This window comes from Protopterus annectens, chromosome 2.part0 (assembly GCF_019279795.1).
Source record: "Protopterus annectens isolate FY-2018-M chromosome 2.part0, PAN1.0, whole genome shotgun sequence".
Classification (NCBI taxonomy): Eukaryota; Metazoa; Chordata; order Ceratodontiformes; family Protopteridae; genus Protopterus; species Protopterus annectens.
In genome coordinates, this window is record NC_056728.1 from 1,320,615,565 (window position 1) to 1,320,635,329 (window position 19,765).

Consider the following 19,765-nt stretch of genomic DNA (forward strand, 5'->3'; position numbering starts at 1 on the left):
ATGTAGATGTTCGAGTGCTAATACAGCTGCAGTCCAGGTTTCCTCCCTCTTCCCCTCTTGGGACAGGCCTAATGGCTAACACCTCCTCATACAACCTGATTGGGGTATTCTTTTATGGTGTATTTGCTTGCAACTACTGTTTTCTGATTATATTGCATTGCATTATTACATAAATTTATGTATTGCCTTCCTTCTGGGGGCACCTAACATCTGGGGCAAGAAAAACTGAAGAAAATGGCATTGGCTGGTTCTTTTATACCCCTGTCGCACTGACATCAGGGAAGAAGCGACTACATCCGACGCTGGACCTAGACTTTGGAATTCGGCTGACCGAGGACCCGCCTGACGGCAGGAAAACCCATCTGTTATGACTGCAGCTGTATTAGCACTCGAACATCTACATTTATGGTAGGTACAAAACTGTACTTTTAAGTGACACTTACATTGAAGTTTCAGGTTGATGTGGGTGCTCCTAACTCTATTCCATCTGTGCTACAGGCAGTATAGGAAACTTTTCCTTTGTTTAACATATTTATATGTTCTTCCTTATTGATTAGATTATGCCTTCCACCTTTCCCCTTTTGCTGAACTACATCTACTGCAGCATTTTGGAGACGTTATTTAATATAAAATTGTTCTTATGTATATTCTAGTTCTTTTTTCTGTTTACTAATAATGTGGAACAGCTGAGTTATGTATACTCTATTTCTTCTCTTTACTAGTGATTTGGAACAGCTGAGAAAGATCAGGCGAAGAAGTCCCCATGATGACTCAGAAGCCTTTACAGTCTTTCTAAGATCTGATGTTGAGGTCAAGTAAGCAGATCTGTGTCTAGTTACTTTTTACAGTGTGATATCATTTTGCTTTTACTGCTGACTCCAACCACTTTGCTGCTGTTATTATTTATGCCATTTTTTGAACTAAGAAGACAAAAAAAATAATTTACAGAAGTTCTTCTTTGAGGATATTTTTAATGAAAGTTGAAAAAAAAATGGAACACGTGTAATTTTACAAATATCCACTTCACAGATCCGTACCAAGCAGAGGTATAGTTTATAAAAGCATTTTTAGGCCTAAAAGGAGATGAGTAGTATACAAGGAACACTTGTAGTTGTCTTTCACGTAGTTCCATTCCAGTCTGTGATGCTCGTAGTTGATTGTTTGTTTATGATTCTAAGTGCAAGAGATTTGAATACACAGATTTGATCTATAAATGTATTTTATCAGATTTGGTTCAACAAGGACAGAGCCTCTATATTGGGGGCTGTAGGGTGGCTTGCTTCCTGCAGTAAATTAAAAAAATATATAGATTTGATTTACTTGCTGCTGATCATGAGTACAAGCAGTGTTGAGTGATCCTCAGCAAGGTAGAGGAACACAAATGAGCAGTACTTGACCCAGTGAAGTATATCCAACAGAATGCAGTACTCTAACTTCGATGGAGACTGGGCAAACAGGGTGGCTGGCCTGGAGGCATGATCACTGGTACCTCACAAGAGTTGTTGATTACAGTTTAGTAGTAATGGCATTCATTTAAAGATCTGTGTCTGATGTTACAACTGCTAATGTCTTTTGTTTTTTTTTTTTTGTAAACTTTTGATATTAAAAGAATTTGTTTATTTTGCAACCTAGTTTTGTATTTATCCAGCTGGAGGATTTATTCAAAGTGTGGAAGACTTGGGAGGGCTCGCCTCAGCAAGTTGCTGCAGCTGGCCCTTAAGAGTTTTTTACCCACTAGGGATGCTTCCTTCTCTTCCTTACTCTGGCTAGTGAGCATAAGAGTGATCAGGCTTATAATGAGGGGGATAAGAATCCCAAATCATCTTAAGTGAGAACACAATTGTGCGGCCCCCAGTAGCCAGCCAAATCTGATGATCCAAAGATCTACTTCTTTGGCTGTCTCAGCACTGTCTTCTGATCCAACAACTCAGAACCTTTCTCCAGCTGCACCGACTGTGGGGAAGCCCCCTTCCCTGATGCTCAGTGTCCCTAGCCCACTTTCTGTTGAGAGGGGTGTCCTTGAGCAGGATTCTTTCTCCTTTTTCCCCCATTACTCTGTGGGAATTTTCCCTAGAGTTTTTGCCATCTCTACCCTGGATCTGATCCTCTCCAGTTCCAGCCCAGTCCGCAAAGTCTTCTACCAGTAAGCGGGCCTCCAAGCCCACCTTGGTGGCCTCCTCATCTCGGTCAGTCCTATTGGTCCGGAGTATTACACCAACAGCTGATGTGGTCTTTTCTAAAGGCCCAGTTGTAGTTAGGCCGGATCAGTTCATCCTCAGGTCCTCAACCTGAGGCTTTGGCTCCAACTAACTTGTTTCCTCCCTTGGACCTGGTGGCTCCGGGGGTTCCTGAAGCTGGTTGCCTTACCAACTTCGGGTTTGGGTCAGATGACGTAGCTGATTTTGGCTCTCACCCCTGCATTGGCCTTACTGACTCTGGAAGTCTCGGAGTCAAGCAGGCCTTGGAGCCAACCTTTTGGGGCCAAGGATTTCACGTTGGGGTTGACGCTTCAAGTTTTGGAGTCATCCCTCCCACTTTTTAGGTCATGCCTCAATAGTTCAGCTTCAGTCTCAGTGATGGGGCAGGCAAGAGTAGCTCTGGAGCCTGGTATGTCCTTGGAGTCTTTGGATCCCAGGGGTGTGGATGGAATGATTGGCACCAACCAGCACCCCTCCTGCCTTTTTGGCTGTGACTGTGGACTCTTACCAGCTTGCTTCAGGACAGCTCACTGCATTTGGCCTCAAGACCACCCTGCACCCAAGGCCCCCTTTCTTCCAATTCTCTCCTTGATTTCCCCAGGCAGGAAGGTTATGGCAAGAGGCAGTGCAAGAAGAAGTACCTGATTTCCACTGAGGAATCCTTCAGTGAGGATACTGACCTCAAGGAAGAGAAGGGTCCCCAAAATCCCCCTTGCAAAGATGCCTGTTGTGATGATTTTATGGAGCTACTTCTCCAGCATGGGGGTTGGACAGCTGAAGCTTCATCTATGGAGGAGTCTGTATTTTTGGAGATATTCAGGGTGGATCCCTCAGTGTCCTGTGTGGTTTCCCCACTGGATGCGGTTGTTTACTTAGTGTCTCTGGAGGCCTGGAAGAGAACCCGATACTGTGGAACCCGTTCCCAGAAAGCCAGTTAAGGTCTTGGTTCCCCCCAAAGATTTACAACATTGGAGTAAGGGTTCTGCCATTGATGCTGTTGTGGTGGCATCCGCCACCAAGAAGGATAATACTAGTTCATTGGTCTCTCCCCCCCCCCCCCCAAACAGGGAGTCTAGGCATTGTACTGGTTAATGAAGCATTCCTTCTTGTCAGCCACTTTTGTGTTGAGAGCATTAAATTACCTGTCTCACTTGATAAGACTGAGACATCATGTCTGAAGTGTCAAGAGTGGTTAAGACACAGCAGACTTCAGAGTTTCAGAAGACTCTGGAGACAGAGTTGTCCACTTTGTAATCTATTTCTAATCTGTCCATGTGTCTGCTTTCCAATGCAGCCAGTGGCACAACTCAAGCCAGGGATTCTTTACTCCATTTGTAACTTGCTTTGGGAATAACCATAAACTGTCAGAAGTCCGTTTTTTCAGTCATTTCAGACTTTGGAGTTCACAGGCTACCAGCTGAACACAGTATCTCAGATTGCAAAACTCATGGCTCTGAGTGTCTGGCCTTTGTACCCTTCTAATTTAATATTTAAGAAGATTAACAATTGTTTGAAGTGTAGGAAGGAAATCCTGTATAAAGATTTTCACTCCTACTTTGTCTGTTCTATTTGGGAACTTAGCACAATGTGTCCAGTTGTGCTCAATTCTGAGTGAAGACCCTTAAATACAGGGCTGAAGTTCTAGCTGCTGATACGGAGTCCTTAGTTTCAGTTCTCTCTGCGTCTTCACAACACCCTGCTTCAGCCAGCTTTATCCAAAAAAAAAGCAAAAACAAAAAAATTCAAATAAAAGGACATTGAAGATATGGCTGATGTCTTGGCCCACACTGTTAAGTGTACAAATGACTGAGATATGAAGAACCTTCACAGCCTCCTGGTGTGGCAACTTCTGAGCCCGAACCCTCTGCCGTGAATCCTCGGAAGCCGCCATGCTTTCAGACCTACTATTTGCTTCTTCCAAGATATCAATGTTGGTTTGGTCTGAAGTTGCTCTGCAGGCAATAGCTTCCTGCATTCAAGTTGTGGTCCAAGGAGACATCTTTCTCAGCCAGCCTGACATTGCAGTTGAGTAACCCCTGTTTTCTGTTACTCTGACAAATGGATGCCTAAACAGTTAGCCTTTTTTTTTTTTCCTTAGTCCAAACCAAATCCCAAGACCTCTTGAAAAATCATCCAGGTGTTCATGGCCTTCATGAATTCCAGGGAACCCAGCCACACCCAGACCCACTACCCTGGAAGCATCCCCATCCAAGATGCCTAGAGAGGTGGCCTTTCAAGAAGATTCAGTATTCTCAGACTCTGAGGATGAAGAGGAATTATTCTACTCTGAACACCTTCCATCCCAACCTTATTGGGACTCCAACTCTGATACCGTCTCATCTGTCTCTGTCTCAGGGGACCTGTCTGTTTGGCATACCCTTCATAAGATGAAAGGAGGCTTTTACTTGGGAAAATAAACAGTTCTGTCAAGCTAAAGCTAACTGTAGGGAGTGTTGGAGTTTACCTTCACCAAGACCGCTAGCTATCACTTCAGTGGACATGGTGCTTGAAGACATTTTTAAAGACATTTCTTTACACCCAGGTTACTTACCACCTGCTCTCAAAATGCCTGACCAGTTTTACTAAGTACTTGACTCACCCAAGCATCTTTACAAAAACAAAGTATAGAACCCTCATAAATAAGCAAAAAAAAAATACAAAATAAACAAGGCTGCTGATGCCTAAAACAAGGATCAAGTCAAAGGTAAGTGTCAATATTATACCACAAAATACTACCCGGACACACTAAAATGGTGTTTGATGTTAAGTGCTTTTGTCCAAACAAATTTAAAAGGACTTCTTCATAACCAAGCAACCTTGTTTATTTTCTGGACCTTTACAAAAACCCTAAAGCAGATCCCTCAGCAGTTTCTAATGAGTTCACTAAAAGTGATGCTAAAGGGTGCAACTAGGGAAAGCAGACTTTTAGACAGATTTGGCAAGAAGGTATATACCTCCACTACCCTTTTCATGAGGGCACTTAATTGGAAATTCCACATGCTGGAGTACTTGTAATCACTTCATGAAGAAGTTATTACTAAGGCAGACAGGTTTCCTTACACTGCTTAAAATGTGGGTATGATGCACTAGATGAGTCCTATAGAACTGCATCCAATGGCGTATTTGCAGACATGCATGGCTCAGGATTTAGCCATTTTCAGACCAGGTCAAGGCAGAGCTACTGGATACTCATCTAGATAAGGAATTTTGATTTGGACCCCCAGCTGAAAAGGCATTTGAAAAGCTGGATGAAAAGGAAAATGATTTAAAAGAGTGAAAAAGTTTTATCTGTCACCTACACCTAGGTATAATAGAAACTACCCTTCCAAGCCATGTCCTCCCCCAACCTCACCCCCAGACAGAACAAGGGGTAGATCTTTGTGCTAAGAAAGCCAAGAAGGTGGCAGCCAGAACACACACACAGACCAGGGTGCTCCAGAGAGCCCACCCAGCACAGAGCTCAACTGTGAGTATCCTCAGCCCCTGATCTCTCTTCCCCTACCCAGCCCCATAGCCTCTAGCATGAAGACTCTTCTCCTCCTTGCAAGAATGAAAATCAGTTACCAAGGACCAGTGGGTCTTTCAAATCATAGAAAGAGGCTACTGGATACCATGCAAAGAAATTTCCCCCCTTGCTAGGCATACCAAAAGAGCAGGGTGGTCTCTTACCACCTGTATTTTAGACTTGCTACAACAAGGATCCATTCAACCTGTTCTTCCAGGTCATGAAGGAAGAAGGTTTTATTGAAGGATTTTTCTAGTCCCAAGAAAAGAAGGAACCTTTAGACCGGTCTTGGACCTGTCAAGGTTAAACAGATTCCTTTATGTTCCAAAATGAAAAATGCTAACCTTAAAAAAGTTACTTCCCATGATTACTGCAGACTCAAAGGATGCTTACCTTCACGTTTGTATTTACATTACCACTGAAAGTGTATACACTTTGTAACAGCAGGCTTGCAGTACCAATTCTGTGCTTTACCATTTGGTCTGTCTATTGCTCCAAGAGTTTTCACCAAGTGCTTAGCTCCACTGATAGCCCACTACTGAACCTTAGGGGTTCACGTTTACCCCTACCTGGACGACTGTCTCATCCAGGGAAAATCCACAGAACAAACTCTTAATGCTTTAAATGTCACAATGGATTGCTTCCAGAAGGTAGGTCTCACCCTAAACCTTCAAGTCTCTAACTCTTCCACAAAGTTTCTCTTTCTCAGAGCTCTCTTAGACTCTGTGCAGCAAAAACCCTTCCATCCACAGGAAAAATAACTTTCCAGGCAAACTACATGATTAGCTTGCTGCCAAAACAACAGATCTCAGCAACAGAGTTTCTCTGGATTTTGGGGTACATGGCTTCTTTCATACTTGTGATTGCCCTTGCAAAGCTACACATGAGAAAAGCTACAGTGGTTCATAAAAAAACTCTTGGAAGCAGCATTCTTAGCCACTGAAAACACTCCTGCCTCTCCTTCCATGCCTAAAAAAGGAGCTGCTGTGGTGGAAAAACTCCATTTTATAGAAGTCAGTCACAAATGTTTCTCTCCCAATAGCAGATAGGACCATCACTACAGATAACTCAATACATAGCCTGTGGGGCTCAATTGGGGACCATGAAGGGGCAGGGCATATGGATCCAGATCAGAGAAAGAGTTGTTACCGGTCTGCCTTGCAATGAAAACCTTTCAATAGAGCTGAACATCAAGGACTTTACAGATTTGGATGAACAACACCACAGTCATGTGGTACATAAACAAACAAGGTCACCTTTTCCTACCTGTTGTGCAGTCTTGCTGTGAAGATTTGGGTGTTAGCACAAGATCTGAAACTGACTATTACAGCATCCTACGTTCTGGGACAGGAAAATACCTTGGTAAACTCCTTACGCAGGGATCTTCTGCACCCCAATGAATGGATGCTGAAAAGGGAGACACTCCTGGACTTAACCTTACAGTGGGGAATTCCCTGAATAGAATTTTTTTGCCTCCCAAAAGTTCTGCTTGTGCTCTAGGACCCAGCAGGCAGGGACATGAAAAATAGATGCATTTTCATTCATATGGACCAGCCTGTATATGTATTCATTTTTACCCTTACCCCTGATTCCCAGGGTACTTATAAAGGTCAGGACAGACAGGCAGGCCAAGCATAATTCTCATCACCCCATAATGACAGACACAGAACTGCTCCCTTTGACTCTCAATGCAGGGAGATTCCACCTTCTCCCACAAGAGATGGACCCTCCTCAGTCAGGTCAAGGGCTCAGTATTCTGTCCTCACTACTCAAACTGACAGCCTGGAGGATTGAGTTTTAGCACAAAAACATATCAACTACCCCTCTGAGGTGCTAACCATCCTTAAGGAGGCAAGGAAACCAACCACCAGAAAATCATACCTAGCAAAATGGAGAGATTCTCCATCTGGTGCCATAGTAAGAACACCAGCCCTCCTCAGGCAGACAGTAGTTCAATCCTGTAATATCTTTTGGGTCTGTTCAGCCAGAGCACGTTAAGATGCAGGCTTCTGTCTTCTCAGCTTGCCTACCCATTCCCCTCCTGAAGCATTTTATGAAAGGGATCATTCATTTAAGGCCACCTAGAAGGAGCCCGTTTGCAACCTGGGAGCTACTGAAACTCACCTTGCCTTTTTTGAATCAGCAGGCATCTGCCACATTAAAGATACTCACTTGGAAATCCAGCTTACTCTTAATTGACATCACTTCTGCAGGGAGGGCATCTGAACTTCAAGTCTTTATGTTCAAAGGCCCTTTTAGAGGGGTAGTGTAATTCTTAGAACTTAATCGGTCTTTCTTGCCTAAGGTGGTATCAGAACTTTCTCTAAACCATGCCATCCACTTGCCAGTTTTCTTTACAGACCCTCAAAACAAAGTGGGGCAACTCCTTCATTCCCTTGATGTATACAGATGAATCAGGTATGACTTAGGCCAAAAATCTCAAGTAGAACAGAACAACTGTTGGTTGCTTTCACAGAGGGGAAAGAGGACAAACCTGTCTCAAACAAACCACATCCAAATGGATAGCCATTGGCGTTAGGTTCTGTTTCAGTCACCATGGAAAACCTCCTCCTGGTCATGTCAAAGCCCATTCTACCAGGTAGAAGGCAGCTACCACTGCCTTCTTCAAACGAATTCCTTCACAGTCCATCCTAGAAGCTGCCAGCTGGAACTCTGTACACACCTTTAAAAACACCTTTACTAAAGCCAGGGTTTGCTATAGACACACTGTAAAACCTTATTTCCCAATAACCAACAGCATCTCCTACCACGCTTTGGGAGCCCTCCCAAGAATCAGTATTGCAACATTGACCATAAAGAACATAGTACATTTGTGTCACACTTAACCATTGCTGTAGCTGTTTGATTAGATCAGTTTGAAGTACAAGCTCTCACCGTCCAAGCTCTTTATCTGCTGACTCTTTCCCTTCCCTTTTGTGGTACAAGGGAGACAGGAGACTCCAGCAGATAGATCTTTCATCTTCCCCTCTCCTTCTTTGTTTATTACTAGTGTAGCAATCCCAGACATCTGGGGAAATTGTGCTGTCCTCGAGAGATAATCAGAAGGGAGACCAGCATCGCTGTAGTTTGTGAATAAATGTAAGATTATACCGAATCAGTCACATTTGTGAAATATGGCATTGCAAGATAAAAATTAAACTTGTAGGTGGACTGTAGAACATTCCACACATTATGTCATTAATATTTAGAAGGACACTAGATGGGGAAAAGGTAACTGTAAGTAAGATAATTTGTATAAAATATTTTATGATATAAACTGCATGTTATGTAATAAAGTGGTTTTGTGTGGTATGTAGTGTGGTATTTTAAATGTGGGGGTGCCTTTTCAGTGATTGTGATAAAGATTAAAGTAGACAAGTACTTTATTAGTTGTAAGAAATGTAGGTTTTAAAATATAACAAGAAGAAAGGCAAGACAAATGCAAGTTTGTTAATATGCTGTGATCTTGGGCTGCTGGGGTGGGGGTGGGGCATAAAATTGGACTGTTTATAATATATTTAGAGTTAAGATGTTATCTGTTATTTTTTGCAGAGGTGGATGTTTAGGTTAATACCCTTGACAAGTAGGCTTGAAAAATAAGACAAAAATGATAAAAACCATAAGAAGTGCTAAGTTTCTTGCCTATGCAAGGATATTGACTTGTTTTTTTCCCTCATTAGCAAATGTTCAGTGGGATTCAACAAGTCTGAAGCTGAAGGCAGTTGTATATTCTGTTCTGTTTTGGTTGAAACTGGCAAAGATTATCTGCAGAGATAGCTGTTTTTTTTCCTCTGTCATTGCTGACTACATTACCATGGTGATACATTGGCTGCAGGTACAAGCAATTAATCTTGAGTTTTGGGTATACTTTGCTGAGGGAAGTGCAAAATTTAAAGGTACCAGAGCAAGCAGTTCATTGCAAAAGTTTGAAATTACTGTAAGTGAATAAGAGATAGCAACTTCCCTAACAGCTTTAATAATTAATTGCATTTAATGGGACACTGTATAATTTAGTTTTACAGCCAGTGCACTTTTTCTTAAGGCTAAAAATGAATGTTGTCTAAGAGCAAACCAGCTGTTTTTCACATTTAGAAGGAGTGGAAATGGGAGCACAGGCTGTAATATTTACTTTAGCATGGGTAGTCTTAATTTTAGGTTAGGTTGGAGCAGTTGTTCCTATGTCGAGAGTTGAAGTTCATTTTTTGAAGAAGTACGTTGTTAAGTGGGTTCCAAGTTAATAGGTTATGGAAGTGTTCTGGAAAGATATTTAGTTTTGTGTTTAAGGGTTTTTGTTAAAACAAAAAGTCTTGAAAAATGTGACATAGGTTCAAATGGAGATGACTTGAAGCAACTATATAAAAGATCAGCCAGAACAGAACAGAAAAGTTGGAAATGTGCTTTAAAAAAAATGTCTTGTATAATAGGTGGAAACAGTAACTCTTTATCATAATGGCTATGCTATCCTTATTATCTTGAAATGTAAATGGCCTTACTGGTGTAGACAAAAAGCAGAGAGTATTATGTTATGAAATGCAGAGTATAGATAGCAGTGCTGCAGGAGACATTGTTGGAAAGAAATTATTTTATTTATTTATTTATTTAACATTTGTTGACAGGGAAAGTCCGACTAGGTTCCACAGATCCTGTTTTCAGCGGAGGCCCGGGGAGAAATGCTCCAGAAGCATGTTTTTAGAATGATCACATGAATGTAATAAAGAAAGGATTTCATAATGATATTCAGCAGAATAGCAGGGACAAAGGAAAAGGGAAATACTTATACTAATTGCTAGAAGACCTCCAATAGTGATGGAGGAGGAAAAAAGACAGTAATTGTAGTTTTGTGGTAATAAGGGACAACTAGCAAGGGAGAAAATGTATTCTTTCATTTATTTATGTTCCACCAAAAACTGCTATTATGGAGCTTAAGAAAGTTTTGGGAGAAATCAGCTTTCAGCAGGGAATATTACTTATAGGTGAGGACTAGAACTTGATTTGCAACAGAGAGGATTTATCCGGGGGACCTAGAAGAGAAAATACAACAAAAGAGGGTAGATTTCTGAAGAAATTAATGAAAATATTTCATATGAAAGATTTTAATTCAGTAGTAGGAATTTGCACATTATCCCCCAAGGTACAATAACTGAGCTAGACTATAAATTATATTTCCCAGGAACATGTGTATTTAATTGAAAGCTTTGACATGTATCCAATAATTATTTCAGATCATGCACAAATAAATTCAGGACAGTGAAGTAAAAATGAGACACTGGTGCTTTCACACCTATCTGGAGAAGAGTTTAAGGAATGGGTAGTAGAGATTATTTGAGTTATTAGAGAAGATAGGAATTCCATCAGACGTTGTAAATGAGTAGGATAAAATGAAAATGTTTAAAAATAGGGTAAATCTAAAAGAGAGTTGTGGTTAAAACGTAATAGAAATTATTTACAGGAGCTGACAAAGTTAACAGAAGAAGAAGATATGCAACTGCAGAGTGGCAAAGAGAAAGTAAGGGCATTTCTTGATAATATGCACAAGTTTAGAAAGATTGCTGTTAAGCAGCTGTTTTTTTTTTTTATTATTAACTCCTGTTCATAAAAACGTTTAGCACAATGGAAAACAGAAAGGGTTGTCAACAAACGTAAGGAGCCTATAAGAAGAGAAATAAACAGAGATCCTGTAGAGTTATTGTGGATATTTTGGAAATTTTATGAAAATCTGTATAAAGCAGAGAAATGTGGAAATCAAGAAAGTGCACAAACAGAAATATTTATGGAAGACATGATGTCAAGGTTTGAGGCAACTGAGGCTCAACAATTACGTATGATAGGAGGAGATGAAATAAAAGCAGTGATATATAATCATTCTCCAGGACCAGATGGTATTCCTGTGGAAGTTTGGAAGTTATGAAGGAAGAAGATGATAAAGATCTGGAAGGTTTTGTTTAAGAGTGTTTTAAAATAAGGGGAAATACCAACATCTTGGAAGAAAGCTGTTGTGGCTGTAATACATAAATATAGTAAACATGTCAATTTTAAAATGTGATTATAAAGTGTTTATATCTACATTGGCTAAAAGAATGGCGAAGATGTTGCCAAAAATTGATAGATCTAGATCAGTGTGCTTTTGTGAAAGAGAGGCAAAAGTTTGATATTAGTAGAACCGTGATGATCCAGTGGAAAGCAGAATGTAAGAAAGTACTGCTGCTGTTGGGGGTTATTGATGCAGAGAAAGCATTCAGTAGAGTAAGGTAGGATTTTATGAGTAGGTCAATGGAAGCACTTGTATTCCCTGATACAATAATAAGGTTGATTAGGAGGATATATGAAGGATCAGAGGCAAGAATTAGTGTTTCCTCTGTGATATGTTGTGTCTAAATAGAGAAACTAGGCCGGGGCTGTCCTTTTGTTGTTTGGTTTATATCTAGAGCAGCTGGCAAAGAAAATAAGGGACTCAGAAATTCAAGGATATAATTGATGTGGTAATCAAGAAAAGATGACTTTATTTGCAGAAGATATTATTCTGTACATGATAAATCCAGAAAAGGACATCTCAGTGTTGTGGATCACTTTTGAGAGTGTTTCAAGTCTTTTTGGGATATAAAATTAATGAAGATAAAATGAAGGCTATAGCTGTAAATTATCTACCCACACATGAATTGGCTCATCAATGTCTATATTTCTGAGACCACTATAAGATGAAATATTTAGGAGTATGGATTAAAAAGGCTGTTATAAAATGTATTGATATCTGGGAAAAGCCTAAACAAAAGATAAAACTAGAACTTGGTTTGCAATAGTGAAGAACTGGAAGCTCTTGTTTATAGATATGGATAGTAAGAAAAAATGCAGTAAAAATGTTCTTAGTCTCTTTAGTTTTATATACAGATCAAGCATGTTTTTTATCAACCAGAGGAGAAGTTGTGGATAATAGAGTTGAATTAATTTATCTGTGAGGGGAACAAGGCAAGAGTTATGCGGGATAACTTGATCCTTCCAATAGAATAAGATGGGTTAGGATTGCCTGATTTGAAGGGATACTTACACAAGTAAGGCTTATATACATAACACAAGCATAAGGTTATAATTCAAAGTGGAAAGTAATGATTATGTCGAGTAATAATGATTATGTAGCAGAGGGAAATTCAAGAAATAAGGAGTGATTGAGATTTTGGATGCAGAACCTTAAGGAGTACAACAGCCATACAGAATATTATATTCATAAAGTAGCAGAAAGTATTCTAAAAACTAAGCCAACACTAGAAAGGAGAAAGGCTATTTTGCTAATAGGGGTGACTCAGTAGGAGTACAGAGAACAGTCAAGGGGGTGCTGTAATCTACTGGAGAAAATGGCAAAAGAACCATGGTGTTGGGAACAGTACTTGTAAGCTTTTTAAAAAAACAAGAAATAAATACATAGAGAAGATGGTCAGAAAAAATGTACAACAAATTAAGGGCGTTCATCTTTAATATAGAAGACCTCTTAATTTGTTGTACTTTTACAGTCCATTTTCTCTGTGCATTTGTCATTTTTTAAAGGTGCTGAGTGCAAATAACTAGAGAGGGAATGATAATAGAATGGGATTGAGGGTAAGAAGACATTTGGATTACAGGCTGGGTGGGACTGCCTTCCCTACCAGGTGTTAATATCAGTGTATGCAAAGAGAAAGGCATTGAGTAATCCTAGATGAAAGACCTACTCTATTAGTGTTTTTAGTTAAATCTGGAACAGAAGTTGCTGTTAAATGGATAATTAGTAGGGCATGTAAATACTGCATGTTAACTGTAAGTGTAAGAATCTGTAAAAATCAATCAGGGGATGTTAGAAAAGGTTGGGAAGAGAGACTGGATAAGCAATTTACATGGGAACAATGAGTGGACATAGTAACAAAATCTTGAAGGTTTCGGATTTTTGCTTGGAAGTGTTTGCATAGGTATCTTTATACCCCAAGAAGAATACAAAGATTTTTTTTCCTCGGGTAGATGATAAATGTTGGAGGTGTGATGAGGAAGAAGGGGGTAACTGGAAACAAATATTTTTAGAGTGCAGTGAGTTGGCAGATTTTAAAAATTCAGTACAGAGTACTGTGTCAGAAATACTGGGTGAGGAGATGGGCGTAACTATGGAAGTGATTCTTTAGACCTGCGACACTGGATCTAAATTGCTTAGACACAGTAACGCCCTGTTAAGTTTAATTCTGGTGGCTGCCAAAAAAAAAAAAAAAGCAATTACTTGAAAATTAATATCAAAGTCTAAACCAATTGTATTTAAAGTATTGAATATTGTAACAGAGGTAAAATAACTGGAAATGGGATATTTAGAAAAGGGAAAATGCAAATTATATAGAAATTTAAATTATGGGAAAAAGCATGCAGAATAATGTTCAGGAAAAAGGGTGAGGTTTAAGAGAAGGAAGGAATTGGATGTCTTTTGATACTCTCTACCTCAATGTTTGACTTTTGTATGAACTGTTAATTTAATGTATTCCATACTGTATGCATCATCTCCTTGTGTGTATGCAATGAAAGCTCTCATTAACATGAAACAAATGATCTGAAGTAGGAGATTTGTCTGCAACCTGTGGGTTATGGATCCGATATCGGATCCGAACTGGCATGGTTTTCCAGCTATGGATCCGAGCTCTCAGCTCCTCCCCTCACCCATAATGCCCTGCTCTCCCTACATGACCTCGGATCTAGTTTGCCGCGCTGGTGACCAGATTGGATTTTCAGAGCTCTTCAGCTAAGTGTTATTATTACCTTTTCCACTGTTAAATTAAAAAATTTTTAGCTAGTTTTGTGTGAAAGTTGTAGGTTCCCTATCATTACAGCTTAAAGTTTTTAAGTTTTTAATAACTTTTATAACTTTTAGTTATCAGTGTGTGTTTGGGCCTGTGTTTGTTTGGCTAGTTAGCCTTTACTTTTTTAATTTTCAAAAAAAAAAAAAAAAAAAAAAAAAGTAAAGTAGTAGTGGTATCCTTAGGATGTCTGAACCCCCTAAGGCTTTTTTTTTTGAAGTGCTCGAGTGTGGCCATAAGCTTTCCCTGCTGATGGCCACACTGGGGTTGAACACCTCACTTCTGGATGTTCCATTTGTGCAGGGTTCAACCCCAGGGCATTGAGCTGGTCCTGGCGGGACTTTGCCCCGGACTCTGCCCTCCTCCACCTGGGACTCAACCTCCCTCTAGTGGTTTGGAGGAGGTTCCGGTCTCCAGTGTGCTTCTCACGGGACCCGAGGAGGAGGCACTCAAGGCCATCTGATGCTGATCTGGACGGATGATGAGAAGGTTCATCCAGGCCCAGATGCAGCTTTAAACCTATAGCTCCTTCTCGCCTGGATCCGGGGAGATGTGGATCGGGGATCAGTTGGTGCCGGGGCGCATTGGTGACTGGCGATCCGATCCGGTGCGTGTCGTGCCGATCCCACTCTTCGATCCGAGGGAGCGATCGATCCGGATCCTTCTTGAGGTTGGCTCCCCCTCGGCTTTTAATGTAGCGGAGAGGGCCCTGTTGATGGTTTCCGGACCCCCGGCACTTGCTTCAGCTCCGTCCAGCTCTCCATCTGCACTGGGTCAGGCTTCCACCATCCGGCCACTGGGACAGCCCTCCTTTGCTCCAAGTTGTTCCTTTGGAACATGACACCGCCCAGGGGTCCTCTGACAGCCCCTGAGGATGCCACAGAAGACATTTGGAGGAAGGCTCCCCAAGATCACGAGGATGTCTCCTTTGGAGACATCATGGAAATTGGTCTGCCAAGTCTTCCTCGGACGAGTCCGTGTTCTTGGAGGCATTTGAAGCGGGCCCGTCTACCTCTTGGGTGTCCCCTCCTGCCGACCCCCTGGTGGACCTGATTACCACCAGGGCGTGGAAGAATCCGGACACCGTGGAGCCAATCCCAAAAAGGCCAGACCGTGCCCACTGGAGCAAGGGGCCTCCGGTAGATGCCATGTTGATGGCAACTTGCTCAGGAGAGTCCCTCTGTCCATCCCCTGAGCAAGGAGTCTCGGATGATGGACTGCTTGGGGAAGCGAATGTTTAGTTCAGCGACCTTTTCAGTGAGGGCGCTGAACTACTTGGCACATGTGATTAGGATGCAGCGCGATCTTATCAAGGAATACGCTGCATCCCCCCCAGAGTCAATGTCGGAGGAGGACAAACTGTTGCACTTCACCCGTATGGCCACTCTCAGGTCCGTGACTAATACCTCTATGCGGTTACTGTCCCATGCTACGGAGGGCAGGGACAGGCCTAGTTACTAGGCGTCAGGCCTGGCTCCGCCATTCCCTTCAAGGCATCATCCTTGATGGTTTTGCCCTTTTGGCAAAACTGTTTGTCTGCTGTCAGAATCGAGGCCCTATTCTAGGAACCAAAAGGGCCAGAAGAAGATGTGGTGACAACCAGTCCTTCCGTGGCAGAGGAGGACAGGGAGGACACGCCCAGGGGCAGAGGGCTCCCAGGAACCGGGTCCAGAGAACCTTTCTCTGCTCCACTCAAGGCAGTGCATGGGAGTCCATAACATCAGACCGCTGGGTCCTCCATCATATCCAGAGGATACCGCATTCCATTTCATCACATCCCAAAATTGAAGTCCCTCCCCAGTTCCACCGGTCAGTGGGAGGCAGCTTTAGAAATTGGTCATCTGTTAAAGAAAAGAGCCATCCAGCCCATCCCCAGACCAGATCGGATCAGGGTTCTACTCCAGGTTCTTTTAGTGCCAAAAGGCGGGGATCTAAGACCAATATTAGACCTTTCTCTCTTGAACCTGGCAGTTCCCAAGGAGAAGTTCGAATGGTTACCTTGCAGTACATTCTCCCCTTCTGGGAGAAAATCACTGGATGTGCTCTATAGACCTCAAGGATGCACTACCACATTCTAATGGACAGCCAGGAGGTTTCTCCACTTCGGCTGGGAGCCAGTCACTACCAATTCAGGGTCCTTCCCTTTGGTCTCACCACAGCCCCAGGGTGTTCACCAAAGTATTAGCAGTGGTAGCGGCCCACCTGAGGCTTCAGGGGGGTCTTCCCTTACCTGGACGACTGGCTCCTCACCGCTCCAACAAGGCATCTACTGTTATTGGCGAGATTCCTTTCTCCATCTAGCTCCCGTCTGGGCATCACAATAAATGTAGAAAAGTCCAACCTAGCCCCTACGCAATTCATAGATTTTATAGGTGCCAGGTTAGAGACAGTTAAGATCCTTCCTCACTGTGGACAGAATTCAGAATCTGCAGCTCCAGTGCGGGCCATCCTCCACTCCAGCTCAGTTCCAGCGGAGTTGGTCCTGAGGGCTCTAGGGTCCATGGCAGCAGGCCAGGTTCAATATGCGGGTCCTTCAATGGACACTCTAGTTCAGTGGTCTTATCTTGCTCTTCCTATGCATCATCCCATTGCGATCAGCAAGGCGTCCCTCCTGTGGTGGCTCCACTCACAAGATCTCACGGTGACCACGGACACCTCCATTCAGAGACATTACTGCATATCAATGTTCTAGAGATGAGAGCAGTGCGCACTACAGGCCTTTCTTCCACAACATGTCTGTCGTCTGGTATATCAACAAACAGGGGAACCAGGTCAGAAGCCATGAGAGTGGGTCGGTCCAACATCCTTGCGGACAAACTCAGTCGCACCATTCTCTCAGTGGTCTCTCAATGCTCAGGTAGCTGGGGAACTCCTTGTTGCGATCTTTTTCAAACACCAAGTGCGACAGTTTTCTAATCCCTCCTCCCGGAGATACCCTTGCCTCTGATACTCCAAGTTCTTCAGAAAGCCTCTCGGTTGGGGTGCAGAATGATTCTCATTGCCCCATTCTGGCCTCGACAGATCTGGTTCCCTTTCCTAAGGTCTCAGTGAATCCTCCTTGGATTCTATATCCCATTCGGATCTGATATCTGGTCCGCCGCCCCATCTATCAGCCCAATCTGGACAACCTGAAGCTGACTGCTTGGCTGCTCCAGTTCCACTCTGATCAGGACTCGGTATTTCGTCTCCAGTTAAGGCCATTCTGGTAGCGGCTCATAAACCATCTACCAGGAAAGTTTACCGCAGCAAGTGGAAACGGTTCTCCATTTGGGCGGAGTGGCAAGGTCTAGACCCTTCACAGTTCCCTTCCTCTGGTGCTTGACTTCCTAACCACTCTTTTTAATGATGGTGCCAGCAGTTCTCAAAGTACAACCTCACTATCATATTGGTCAAGACTCCAGTCCACTGATGTCTGCCAAATTGTGTAAGATTTTCCTAAAGGTACTTTTCTCCTCAGACCCCTGTAAAGCAAGTGGTTCCTCCTTGGGACCTTTCTTTGGTTCTTCAGGCCTTGACTGCTCCCCTTAGATCTGAAATTTCTATCTTTCAAGACGGCCTTTTTAGAAGCCATTACCTCGGCCAAGAGAGTTTCAGAACTTCAAGCCTTATCCATCAAGCCTCCTTACTTGGTCTTTCATCTGTTTACCTCAGGACCAATCCGTCCTTTCTTCCTAAGGTAGCTTCTGAAGCAAATATTAATCAATCCATTAACCTCCCTGTTTTCTTTCCTAAATATCAAAACAAAGGTGAATACAAGCTACATTCCTTAGATGTTCACAGGCAACTTAGATTTTATCTGAACAGGACAGCTGGTCATAGGCAATCCGACCAGTTGTTTATTTCCTTTGCTAAATTCAATTTGGGTAAACCAATTTCCAAAGTCTCCTTATCACGCTGGATTGCATCTTATTGGCTTATCAAGCTTCTGGCATGCCCATTCAACCATTCCTCTGGATGATATTTGTTCAGCAGCCACTTGGGCTTCATCTCATACCTTTATTTCCCACTACAAGTTGGATATTACATCTAGAGGTAGAGCATCCTTAATATCCTTCCATGATGGCCCCAAGATTCAGGTAGTTGGGGACTCTGTCCCACAGGTTGCAGACAAATGAATCTCCTACTTCAGATTTAGAAGTTATGTACTGACCATAACGTTCCATCTGAGTAGGTGTATTCATTTGTCTGCAACCATCCCCTGGCCTTGTCAGTTTCCTGCATATTATGTGTTACCCTTTCTAGGGTATTTTTTATTGATGGCAAACTCGACCTGAGGTCATGTAGGGAGAGCAGGGCATTATGGGTGAGGGGAGGAGCTGAGAGCTCGGATCCATAGCTGGAAAACCATGCCGGTTCAGATCCGATATCGGATCCATAACACACAGGTTGCAGACAAATGAATACACCTACTCAGATGGAATGTTATGGTGAGTACATAACTTCTAATTCCATGTAATTTCCTGTTATTCTATGTATATGTTGTTTGGAGCTTATTTCCCCGGGCCTCTGCTCAAAATGGACCTGTGTCCAGTCGGACTTTTCCGGTTAACAAATGTAAAATAAAATAAAAAAATAAAATAAATAAAAGTAATGACATAGTTAAGGTTGTTATGGATGTGTGTGTATAATACACACACTCACTCACACACACACACACACACACACACACACACACACACACACACACACACACACACAGTTTACTATCAAAATGTGAAACGGCATTTATGTAAAACTGGGATGATTGAATGCATCTTTTCCAGTTTTCATAATGCCATTCTGAAAATGTTCAAATGTGCATTAGCGAATGGTAGCGTACATTTGCTAATGTGCATTCTACGTTCTGATAAGAGATCGCACTACAGTGGGGATCGAGAAATTTACCTTTTTCCTCACTGTAGTGTGATCTTGGAGTTGGAATATATAATTTGCAGGGGGTGTGGGGGCACAGCCCACCACATGGGGGGTGCAGGGGGCTTGCCCCCCTGCAAAAATTATAAAACCTTGTGCTGTAGACATCCAATTCATACGGCAGTTTCAGCACAACTTCCTGTGGGTCTGATGTCACCTCCTGACATTCCAAATTTGTTTGAATGTGAATGTCGGGGTGATGATTTTTTGACATTCCATGCAAGCAACATTGCCAAATTCGGAATGTCAGTTTGATCAAGTGAATAGAATTTTTTTGACTTTCAACTTTTTGATAGTAATATGTGTGTATGCGTATGTCTGTGAATGGGAAGATAGGATGATGAGGCAAGGACAGT

At 42.3% G+C, this 19,765-nt stretch overlaps 1 protein-coding gene across 3 annotated transcripts in view; it reads left to right on the plus strand.

The window, feature by feature from the left end:
* SLC30A9 (solute carrier family 30 member 9) overlaps window positions 1-19,765 on the plus strand; it is a 1,654,027-nt gene that overhangs the window by 527,064 nt on the left and 1,107,198 nt on the right. For all 3 annotated transcript variants that reach the window (XM_044061511.1, XM_044061513.1, XM_044061512.1), the window contains one exon: window positions 723-815. In XM_044061511.1, coding sequence (XP_043917446.1) covers window positions 723-815 — 93 coding nt within the window. The remainder of the gene's footprint in view (window positions 1-722; window positions 816-19,765) is intronic.